The sequence below is a fragment of the Pleurodeles waltl genome, chromosome 7 (genome assembly GCF_031143425.1).
Source record: "Pleurodeles waltl isolate 20211129_DDA chromosome 7, aPleWal1.hap1.20221129, whole genome shotgun sequence".
Taxonomy (NCBI): Eukaryota; Metazoa; Chordata; class Amphibia; order Caudata; family Salamandridae; genus Pleurodeles; species Pleurodeles waltl.
The window spans coordinates 1,128,711,987-1,128,724,055 of NC_090446.1; the positions used below are offsets into that span (position 1 = coordinate 1,128,711,987).

At 49.0% G+C, this 12,069-nt stretch overlaps 1 protein-coding gene across 1 annotated transcript in view; it reads right to left on the reverse strand.

Annotated features, from left to right (window-relative positions):
- The window catches only part of CASKIN2 (CASK interacting protein 2), a 279,620-nt gene that overhangs the window by 134,550 nt on the left and 133,001 nt on the right, over positions 1-12,069 (reverse strand). Inside the window, exons 4-8 of the mRNA XM_069200154.1 lie at positions 9,860-9,957; positions 8,261-8,406; positions 7,242-7,337; positions 4,558-4,688; positions 4,364-4,472 (exon numbers count right to left, since the gene is read on the reverse strand). Of these exons, the coding sequence (XP_069056255.1) occupies positions 4,364-4,472; positions 4,558-4,688; positions 7,242-7,337; positions 8,261-8,406; positions 9,860-9,957 (580 nt within the window). The remainder of the gene's footprint in view (positions 1-4,363; positions 4,473-4,557; positions 4,689-7,241; positions 7,338-8,260; positions 8,407-9,859; positions 9,958-12,069) is intronic.

The following is a 12,069-nucleotide window of genomic DNA, read 5'->3' on the forward strand; positions in this document are numbered from 1 at the left end:
CAATTCCTTATTAAAAATTAAATATTACTTGTGCTTTTAAGGAAAATATTGACTCCTCAAAGTTTCCATAGTATGTCCCAATTAAAGTAAATGAACTGACCCAATTAGAATGTCCAATTAAAAATAAAAATAAATTAACAATAGGAGGTGCCTTGGAAATGATGTGCCCCTACAGACACAGCATAAACTGCATTTGCCCCATCAATATAAATCTGCTGCCTTTGTACTGATTTGATTACAATATTTGTGGACCAAAAGTTAGGTAAAAGTGCATGGAAAATGGTAATGTAGCGCAAGCCATCCAACAGATGTCGCCAGCTTCTCTTTCACTTTTTCATTAAAACATGAGGACCCTAAATTAAATCAGGATCTCTCTGAAGCTTCCTCATACTGGGCCTTCTCTGATTAAGCCCCTTATTGGTATACAAGCACACAGTACCCCTTGGCTAGGCTGGTGCTTTGTAGCTGCCATTATGTTTTAGTTCTAACCATAATTGTAACGTATGCGCCCGTCTCTCACCACCTCCATCAGCACCCCAAGATCGAATAAGTGCAGCTCTGGTCACTCATGCACAAAACCAAAATGCATCCCACATAGGACCACAAAAATACAACACTCTGCGGCCACGCACTCCCCCACAGCGTATCATGCTACCGGTCTTAAAATACACCTCGGCATACCAAAGAGAGGTTCGACCAGCCATGTACATGCTTCAGTTTAATATAAGGTTTGCTTTATATGCAGAGTTGCTGCTGCAGTTCTTTCTGCTTCGTAGAAGTGTTAATACCAGATGCTGATATTAAAACCAAGGAATGTTTTACTGTGTAGTGTTCCTGGCTGTGCACGGTCACTAGACCCTTGTTCTCACGCCCTCTTGATTCCAGCACACTCTTCCTTGGGCAGTTAGTTGTGCTCTCCTCTACAAAGGGTGTGATTATGGTTTTTGTGTGGAGCTGTCTGACGTCACAACAATAAAGACTATAATACTGATTTGTGGGTAGCTCAGAAGAAGCCACAGGCACAACTAGTCAGTTGATGGGAATGTGCACTATGTGGGCATTCATCTGAGGGGACAGATATATTTATGTAGCATAAGTGCATATTTACAGCATGCAGGATGCCAGTGATCGTGAGAAGGAGCTGGAGTCTCGCGTGGGTCACGGTGCCCCGCCTCCCCACAATGGGATAGGAATGTATGTTTTACATCGTGCTGTATTTTTACGTGGCCCAGATCACAAGGGGTTAAACCCACATTAAACAGGCGCTGTGAGCATGTGCCCCGTTGTTTTAAAGAAAGACTGGATCCCTTGCTGAGCCCGAGGCACTACAGTGATAACGTGCACTGCATAGCGTGCTCCCTCCTCCCTTTCCCCGCCAAGGTTGCAGAGAAATTTGTCAACACCCGCCTATCCCACTTCCTCGAAGCAACCAACACCATTGACCCCTCACAATCTGGGTTCTGCAAGAACCACAGCACAGAAACCACCCTCATCGCATGCACTGACGACATCAGGACCAAAGTCGACAAAGGCGAGACCGTCACACTCATCCTCCTAGACCTCTCCGCAGCTTTTGACACCGTCTGCCACCACACACTCCGCACACGCCTCCACAACATAGGAATCCGCCACAAAGCCTTAGACTGGCTCACCTCATTCCTCGCCGACCGAATCCAGAGAGTCCGCCTTCCACCCTTCCACTCCAACACTACCAAGATCACCTGCGGAGTCCTCCAAGGGTCCTCCCTCAGCCCCACACTCTTCAACATCTACATGATCCCCCCTAGCCAACATTCTCCGAGCACACAGAATCACTATCCTCTCCTATGCAGATGACACCCAACTCATCCTCTCCCTCACCCGCAACCCCACCACCGCCAAAACCAACCTATACACCGCTCTCCTAGACACTGCCAACTGGATGACCACTAACCACCTCAAGCTCAACTCAAACAAAACCGAAATCATCTTCGGCCCCAACAAAACCACATGGGACGACTCCTGGTGGCCCACCGCCCTAGGTCCCGCATCCACCCCTGCAACCCACGCACGCAACCTCAGCATCATCCTCGAGCCCTCCCTCTCCATGACACAGCAAATCAATGCTCTAACCTCCTCCTGCTTCCACACACTCCGCACTCTAAAAAAAAATCCTTCAAATGGATCCCCCCAGAAACCAGAAAGACAGTCACCCACGCACTCATCAGCAGCAGACTGGACTACGGCAACGCCCTCTACGCCGGCCCCACACTCAAACGCAAACTCCAAAGAATCCAGAACAAAGCCGCGCGCCTCGTCCTTGGCCTCCCCCGCCACGAACGAATCTCACCACACCTCAAATCCCTTCACTGGCTCCCCATAGACAAGAGAATCACATTCAAGATCCTCATCCACGCACACAAATCCCTCCACAACACTGGCCCAACCTACCTCAATGAAAGGGTAAACTTCCACACTACCACATGCAACCTCCGATCAGCCGACCTCGCCCTAGCCACAGTCCCCCGGATCCAGCACACCCCCACAGGAGGCAGGTCTTTCTCCTACCTCGCCCCCAAAACCTGGAACTCCCTCCCCACCGACCTTCGCAAAACCAAAGACCTACTGGTCTTCAGAAAGAACCTCAAAACTTGGCTGTTCGACCAGTGACTCTTCCTGCCACCCAGCCCCCCTCCCAGCTCCTTGAGACCTTCACGGATGAGTAGCGCACTCTACAAATTTCTTTGATTGATTGATTGATAGCGTGAAGGGAGCCCGGTGCTGTGGACACCTTGACCCTGTGGCTGCTCTTTCCACCGCAGGGTGGTCTGCTGAAGGTCCCGCTGCTGGCAAGTGTTCGCCTTTCCATTGTTTTAGTCCGTGCACGAAAACGTGCATCTTCAGGCGCCTGTTCGCACAGGGCCGTGTCTTAAGAGATGCAGAAGTGAGAGGCCAGGCTGCCTCCCTCACGGCTGGGGCAGAGGGGACCTGGGCACAAAAGGACAGTTTGACGCTACGGTTATAAAAGGTATCTGCTCTCCTTTCAGGACACACGTCCCCAACACCAACACAAGGAATTATTTTTGTAATCACGCAAAGCTGCGCCGTACTTCAGTAATCTGCCACAGTTGCGAGTTACACTGGTCGGGTGGGCTCTGAGGCAATGTTGTCCTGTTACCTGCGCACTGCAGCGTGGAGAGGTGTGGCCAGGACAGCCCAAGTCCTCACTTTTCATGGGATCAGAAGGAACTGTTAGCCAAACATTACGCGGTCTGTGTGGTTTTTATATCTTATCCTGTAAAGTTCCGGAGTATTTCAAACCGATTTCATGAGGATATACTGAAACGCGTGTGCCCGGAGGAGCCATTGGAAAAGTGCCTACCTATTCTGCCCTTCCCGCCTAAACAATCTTCGCACACACAGGTTAGTAAAAGGGTCACCTGGCTAATACCAGGGTTTTCAGATCACAAAAGACAGCGCCTAGAAGCATATTGTCCTGAGACTAGAGGGCAGACACACTACACATTTCCTGGCAGACTGTTCCACATGTAAACCTAAGTGCCAGAAAGCCATTTAAGCTCTGCCTGGTTGTCCCACGCACTGGTCATTTAGGTAAAGAAGCCATTGCAGCTCTCAAGGACACTGCATCTTGTGGAGATCTGTGAAGCAGCAACACAAAGTTTAGCCATACGTTCTGCAAACTTGACTTAAAATATGGCTTTCCGGCTCATTTTCTGGCGGGAATGAAACCTCCGGAAACTTCGGCTTTGTCAAACAAAGTCTCCCCCCTGTGGCATCATTGGTGTTTAGACTATTTTAAGCACACGACTCTAGGGAGGGTGCCTTGCTGGACTAAGCTACTTACCTACAACAACTATCCAGGAAGGGGAAGAGTATCCTTTTCAGGTTCACAGGCCAGTCTCTTTAACAGAAATTCAGAAGCAGGGGTTGCACACAGCCAAAAATACATTTAAATGTTTCCCAAAAGGGCTATTTATTTTACAGTAAATCGTCATTTCCTTACGAGAAACGCTTCTGTACTTTCACCGCTTCTCAGCAGGGCTGTTAAACTTTAAAGGGCAAACACTTCTGTGTATGAAGCAAGTAAAGTTGGCCAACCTGCTGCTGTTCCCCATCTCACCCGCAGCAGTTCTCACCACCTGCCCCCTTTTCACCAAGCTGCCCGACACACACCAGAACACGGGCAAGCACAAGGACTGGAGAACAACTGTGAATTGGCCATACCGCTGTGTCCTGGTGTTAAGGAGAGAGGGAAATCACCTGTCATTTGTGGCTGGTCTGGCCACAATGGCGCTCCTACTCGGGTATATTTTCGCTGAAGCGGTACATCTTAAAATAAATGGGCGATGGGGCTCATACTCACTTCCAGCAACAGGCGCACCACCTCAGTCTTCCCATAGAGTGCGGCCTCGTGAAGGGCTGTGCCCATCTTTGTCTGCCTGTTGATCTCGATGCCGGCCTTCAGTAGTTGCCTGTCGGAGAGGGAGGCGCAGTGAGCACTGGTTTGTGGGGGCAGCAGGGGAAGGCTCTTTATGTGCCCCATGGTGATGACCTTACCGTATTATCTCCTTGTGTCCATTCTTGGCTGCCAGGTGCAGAGGGGTGGTGTAGTTGGGATCCCGAGGGTCCTTCGCCTGCCCCTCCAGCAGCGAGACACAAAGATGGCTGTTTAGGAGCAACTGCACAACCTGGTGTAAGTGGGAAGAAGAAGCAGAGACAGCAGTCAGGAGGCTCTGGAGTGCTGCACAAATAACCGAGGGGAGTCACACCAAGCAGTGGAGCCTGGGCACAGAGGAGCTAGAGTTTCGGCAAAGAGGAGCAAGAGGTGGAGCCTCTGCACAGAGGAGCAAGAGGCTCAGCACAGAGGAGAGCAAGAGGCGCCGCACAACAGAAGAGCAAGAGGCGCGGCACAGAGGAGAGCAAGAGGCGCCGCACGGAGGAGCAAGAGGCGCCGCACGGAGGAGCAAGAGGCGCCGCACGGAGGAGCAAGAGGTGCCGCACGGAGGAGCAAGAGGTGCCGCACGGAGGAGCAAGAGCAGCAAGAGGTGCAGCTCTGAGAAGCAAAGGAAAATAGTCTTGAAGAGCAAGGGAAACAGAGTTATGAGTAGCACCGAGCTAGTAGGAGCAAGGGATACAAAGCATCAAGGAGCTATGGATATATAACTATGAGGAGCAAGGGATAAAGAACTATGAGGAGGAAAGGCCACAGATATGAGAAGCAGTTGAAGCAGCTCTGTAGCACTTCGTCCTTCCGGCTCTGTCTCATTTTCTCCTCAAAGGTCTGTATCCCTTGCAGATCTCTATCCTTTGCTCCTCCTAGTTCAAGCAGGAGCAAGGGATCCAGAGCTAAGAGGATCATGGGATACAGAGCCACACGGAGCAAGCACCTAGAGCTATGAGGAGAAATGGATACCGATCTACAAGGAACAAGTGATACAGAGCTAGGAAGAGCAGACGATAAGAGTAGCAAAGCACACACAGCTACGAGGAGCAAGGGACACAGAGCTAGAAGAAACGAGAGATCCCGAGCTACCAGAAGCAAGGGACACAGAGCCAGAAAAAGCGGGGACACAGAGCCAGAAAAAGAGGGGGACACAGAGCTAGAAAAAGAGGGGGACACAGAGCTAGAAAAAGAGGGGGACACAGAGCTAGAAGAAGCAAGGGACACAGAGCTAGAAAAAGCAAGGGATACAGAGCTAGAAGAAGCGATGGATAGAGAGCTAGAAGAAGCAAGGGATAGAGAGCTAGAAGAAGCGAGGGATAGAGAGCTAGAAGCAGCAAGGGATTCAGAGTTAGAAGAACCAAGGGATTCAGAGCTAGAAGAAGCGAGGGATTCAGAGCTAGAAGAAGCGAGGGATTCAGAGCTAGAAGAAGCGAGGGATTCAGAGCTAGAAGAAGCAAGGGATTCAGAGCTAGAAGAAGCAAGGGATTCAGAGCTAGAAGAAGCAAGGGATTCAGAGCTAGAAGAAGCAAGGGATTCAGAGCTAGAAGAAGCAAGGGATTCAGAGCTAGAAGAAGCAAGGGATTCAGAGCTAGAAGAAGCAAGGGATTCAGAGCTAGAAGAAGCAAGGGATACAGAACTAGAAGAAGCGAGGGATACAGAGCTAGAAGAAGCGAGGGATACAGAGCTAGAAGAAGCGAGGGATACAGAGCTAGAAGAAGCAAGGGATTCAGAGCTAGAAGAAGCAAGGGATGCAGAGCTAGAAGAAGCGAGGATGCAGAGCTAGAAGAAGCGAGGGATGCAGAGCTAGAAGAAGCGAGGGATACAGAGCTAGAAGAAGCGAGGGATACAGAGCTAGAAGAAGCGAGGGATACAGAGCTAGAAGAAGCGAGGGATACAGAGCTAGAAGAAGCGAGGGATACAGAGCTAGAAGAAGCGAGGGATAGAGAGCTAGAAGAAGCAAGGGATTCAGAGCTAGAAGAAGCAAGGGATAGAGAGCTAGAAGAAGCAAGGGATAGAGAGCTAGAAGAAGCAAGGGATAGAGAGCTAGAAGAAGCAAGGGATAGAGAGCTAGAAGAAGCGAAGGATGCAGAGCTAGAAGAAGCGAGGGATAGAGAGCTAGAAGAAGCGAGGGATAGAGAGCTAGAAGAAGCGAGGGATAGAGAGCTAGAAGAAGCGAGGGATAGAGAGCTAGAAGAAGCGAGGGATAGAGAGCTAGAAGAAGCGAGGGATAGAGAGCTAGAAGAAGCAAGGGATAGAGAGCTAGAAGAAGCAAGGGATAGAGAGCTAGAAGAAGCAAGGGATAGAGAGCTAGAAGAAGCGAGGGATAGAGAGCTAGAAGAAGCGAGGGATAGAGAGCTAGAAGAAGCGAGGGATAGAGAGCTAGAAGAAGCAAGGGATAGAGAGCTAGAAGAAGCAAGGGATACAGAGCTAGAAGAAGCAAGGGATAGAGAGCTAGAAGAAGCAAGGGATAGAGAGCTAGAAGAAGCGAGGGATAGAGAGCTAGAAGAAGCGAGGGATAGAGAGCTAGAAGAAGTGAGGGATAGAGAGCTAGAAGAAGCGAGGGATAGAGAGCTAGAAGAAGCGAGGGATTCAGAGCTATAAGAAGCAAGGGATAGAGAGCTAGAAGAAGAGAAGGATACAGAGCTAGAAGAAGAGAAGGATACAGAGCTAGAAGAGAGGGATACAGAGCTATGAGGAGCAAAGGTCAGAGACAAACCACAGGGTAAAACCAAAAGCTAGATGGAAGGGCATCATTAAGATGGGGATATAGAGACCATTTTGAATCTTAACCTCTCACCTTGAGACGGCCAAACTCGCAGGCCAAATCCAAGGGGGTTTTCTTGGCCTTGTTGACATGGCAGGGATTTGACTGGTGCTGCAGCAACGTCTCCGACTGAAGGAAAAAAGCTGGCATGAGGACAGTGAGGTGGTATGGAGGATCCCTCCCATTCTGACAAAAGGCATGGTCACAAGTCAATGTATAGTGGTGAAGGTTTGTCCAGGCACCACCACTTAACCTATACTCCCTTCAGGATCACGCCCATGTGGAAGCCACTCACTGCACCTGTAACTCCAGGCGCCGTTCACAGGCAGAGGCATGAGCGCTGTGGGCAGGTGCAGCAATAGAAAGACATTCTCATCCCACTTCCGACCCGAACCCCGCCGTGGTCAGTCCGTCGTTAGTACCAGAGATCTCCCCCCCTGGAGCACTGGGAGGAATAAGGGCCAAGAGAGAGTCAGGGAGATAAAAACAGACAGTGAGTGTGTAAGAGAGGGGAGAGTGAGAGCAATTCTCTCTCCCTACAGGGCTATCTTCCATGGACTGTTGTAAAGTGTGAAATGGCTGAAGGATTCAGGGACATACCATGTCAGCACCGCTCGCTGTCCCGGCTGTAATGCCTGTTTTCTGATATATTTTGCATGGTGCATTTCATGTGCCCCCTGTGACTGGTCATTATCTGCCCCCTCACATAAGGGGTAGGGCAGACTGGGCCAGCAGTGCGTGTGTATATACTGGCCTTCTAAGATGATGCTCATCCCTAAGGAGATGGAAGGCCTGGGATTATCAGCACAACTTGCTGTCCTTTTTTTTTTTTAATGAAGGAGTCTTTGGGGCACTCTACATTTTGCATTTCACTTGTCTTCTTGAGTGTAGAATTGCCTTTCTTTTCTTCACTCTACTGTGCTGCAAATCCCAGGAGAGCTTTACAAATGAGACCCCGGAGCGGATGTCTTGGCCAGATAGCTAACCATGCCTTTGGCCATCTTTCTCTCTTTTCCCCCATTTCTTCTTTATTCAGTTAACCCTTTACTCACCACTTCGTAGTGCCCGTACTGTGCTGCCAGGTGCAGGGGGATCTGTCCATCCTGGGAGGCCATGTTGACGTTGGCCGAGGCGCGAAGCAGGAGGCGCACAGGCTCCGGTTTGCCCTGCCATGCGGCATAGTGCAGAGGACGCATACCTGTGTGGGTACAAACACCCTAATTCAGTGTAATCAGTGCTCCCACCAGCACCCTCTCATTGTCTCCAGGTTATGTTTAAGAGGCTGAGCATAGGACTGGCAATGTGGCATACACAGAGAGAGAAAGAGACAGGACTCTGAATTTTGTGCACTTTCCAGAGAAGAGAGATCTGAAATAGTGGTCTCTAGAGAGGCGAGAATGGGAATACTGGTCCCTTGGGAGAGGTGGAATTGGGAATACCGGTCTCTGGAGAGGGGTGGGATGGGAATACTGATTTCTGGAAAGCGGTAGGATCCTGAATACTTGTCACTGTAGAGAGGTGACATTGGAAATGCTGGTTCAAGGAGAGGTGGAATAGGGAATGCTAGCCTTTGGAAAGGGGTGAGATCAGGAATGTTGGTCTCTTGAGAGAGATGGGAGTACTGTGTTTCCCTGTAAAGAGGTGGGATCAGATAAATGGGCCACTAAAGAGAGTGGAAATCTATAATTCTGATCTCTGGAAAGAGATTACATCGGGAAAACTGGTCTTTGGGGCAAGGTGGGAATGGCAATAGACTGTCTACGTTGTTTGCTAATCATCGTAATGGTAAACCCACAAGGCTGGGGAGCGGGAAAAAGGATTGGAATGACTGGGGACAGGCTGCAGCCCAAGGATATAGGGTAGAACATGACTAATGGCAGGCTAGGAAAACAGGGTGAGGAGACACCTAGAACTGGGAAAATCATGTGGTTCAGAGAGAGCTGGAGTGGGAAATATAAAGGTCAGGAGCCGGGAATACCATGTGGAAGACGACTAGAATGAGAATACCAAGTTGATGGGTAGACTGGTGAGAATCTATACTCCCCCGACTAATGAGCCAAACAAAACTGGAATATTGCATAGCTGAGAAAACCGGGGGGAATGAAAACACAATATTGAGGAATGCCACTGTGTGGCATGTGACAGAAGTAGCTAAAGGGAATACTGTGCCTAGTTAGACAAAAAGTAATGGGAAGATGGCAAGGAGAAAATTGGGAATTGGAATGCCCGTGTAGGGAGATACATGAGTTGTGAGTGGGAATTTGTAATCATTGGGTGACTGAGAATATTCAGTGAATAAAGGCAGCGTTGGGAATTTGGGATGGCAGGTTGTTGGGGGAAGGGGTGGTAATACAACAGCTTTGTGGAAGGAGAAAGATGCGACTGGTGGTTCTGTGGAGCAAGGGAGGCAGCCGTGAATGGAAGTATCATGTGGCTAGGAAGGCAGGTGGGGAAGGTGCTACCATGCGGTAAGTCATGGTTGCCCTGTGTGTGAATAAGAAGACAGGCCAGAACATGACTGTCATGGGGATGGTGCTACAGGCAGGAATGGAAATACTATCGGACTCTGTGGAGTATCTAGGAAAGAATCCTGGGGCTAGACTGATTTAGGAAAGGGAAACCATTGTGGTCTGAGGATGCATTAATCATACCATTGCCATCCTTGATGTCCACAGCCGCTTGCGTCTCCAACAGCAACGAGACCAGCTCAGAGCTACCGCTGAGGGCTGCGTGATGCAACGCCGAGAACCTGTGCAGAGAATCAAAATGTTGGGACTGAGAAGAGAGAGAGAGAGAGAGAGAGAGTGCCTTCGACCACACCACACAACCAAGCACATCTTCCAATCCACCATCTTAAATTTGGCCCCCTTATCATCCTGATCTCAGTGTCTCACCCTCCCGGTCATGAGCCTGATGTCTTGTCAACTTCTTCCCACCAGTCAGCCAACCCAGTTTGATGCCCCACCACCAATAAGAAGATACCAGTGCCCCCACAGCACTCACTTGCCTACCCCATCAGGTGCCTAGGAAGAGACCATCTCTCCTGCTCGTCCTTTCACTCCCTTTCTGCACTCATTTTAGAAGACCGCACTATTTACTCCGTTCGAAGGAAAATATGGTGGTGCAGCAGACTGTGGTATTTGTGTGTATATATCACTTCCTATACTCCTTGAAAGATGCAAAGCGCCTTCGAGTGGCTTGACTGCGACATAATTAGGGAGCCTTTTATATTTGACTAGACCAGTAGTGGTGGGTAACACTTTGTCCCTCGGTCAAAACTTTGCAGCCATGACACATGATCTAATGAACGACAGCCACTGTCCAAAACTAGAGAGAAATAAACATAGCACGGCAGATGCCACTCCATCACGAACAAAAGTTATCCACCTATTGAGACTTTCTGAACTTCACACTTGCATCTGAAAGCGTTTGATGCTCTTCTGTCGGTTGAAGATTACTTTCCTCTGGAATCGTTCTGTTCTAAGAACCTCAACGACACACCCAGGGCTAGAACTACCCACTGGGGCATTTTTCCAGCAAATACAGCAACTCGTACCCAAAGGGAAATGCTTTAGTTTCTTATGGATTCTCCTCACGTTACCTTGCAAACATAGACCAACAATACCTGGAGTCACCACCTAGGAATTCTTCCAACTTCCAAGATAGTCTAGTTTAGATTACAAGCCTTTGCAATAATTTTGGGAGCAACAATTTCCTAATTTCTTGAGGAATTGAAACCGATATCCTTGATCAACCGAGACACAATGATTTTGGTAAAAATGTTTTTGTGGGACTAATGCAACGAAGTATTCTGGGGTAAATGATGCCAAATTTCCCATTCAGCCAACGGAAAGTGCATTTCTCCAAACAACCTCACAGGGTTCAATCCCTGGCATTTCCAACACTTGAAGCTGCCAAGAAGCGTGTTCATGTATGCCAACTGTGCTGAAGGCTTTGCGTCACATGGACACAGCTCACAAGGAAATAGGCAGAGATCAGCAGCTTACTTCACACTGGATACCTAATTAACTACTGAACTGCGATAACTTCATAATCATGGACTCATACTGGAACTGAACTAGCGATCGAGAGTTAGAAGACTAAAAACTGTGACAAACTACAGATTTTTCCAGTAAGTCCTCCCTGAGAGCATATAGAAAATTATTGGGACCTAGGACCAACGTTTTAAACTGGTAGGTTGCGTTTTAATTCTGCCTGTACACATGGCCACTTTGCAACTTGGTGGTGGTGGGGGAGAGTAAAAGAATAAGCATTGGTTCTCAAAGTTTTGCTCAGGGGCTAGCGGCCAGCGCCACTAAATGTTGGGGGTGCTGAACACCAAGGCCACGCAGTCTTGATTCCATCTCATGTCTATTTCATCCACCACCAGTATCTCTCTGCCCCTTAATTTCATTCTTTCGGGTTCTTTTTCACCCTTGCTCTCTTTGTCGCTCTCTTTGTCACTGTTTTGTGTATTTCTCTTTCTCCTTCTATCGCTCTTTTGTATTAATAAAAGTCGGATGGAGGGAGGTGATATCACCCAAAAGGTCTCAGTCACTTCATTTCAAGGCACACGGGCACCAGGGCAGTGGTAGTTAAGTCTGGAACGACCCCTTAACAACACCCCCACGGAGCTTTGGTAGTGGAAAGCTGCTGAATCCAGTTGTATCCACATATTCATATGCAAACATACGTGTAAATGCATACAGCCAACCTTGGGCAAACGATGGCATACCATGGGCCTGCACTGTTCTTCTAAAGCAATAGGAGGCAGGGCCGAGATGGGCAAAACTCCACGGGAATTTCCAAGCATATTCAGGAGGAACGCTCGTGCCCACTGGCTGCACACGCGAGCATCCCA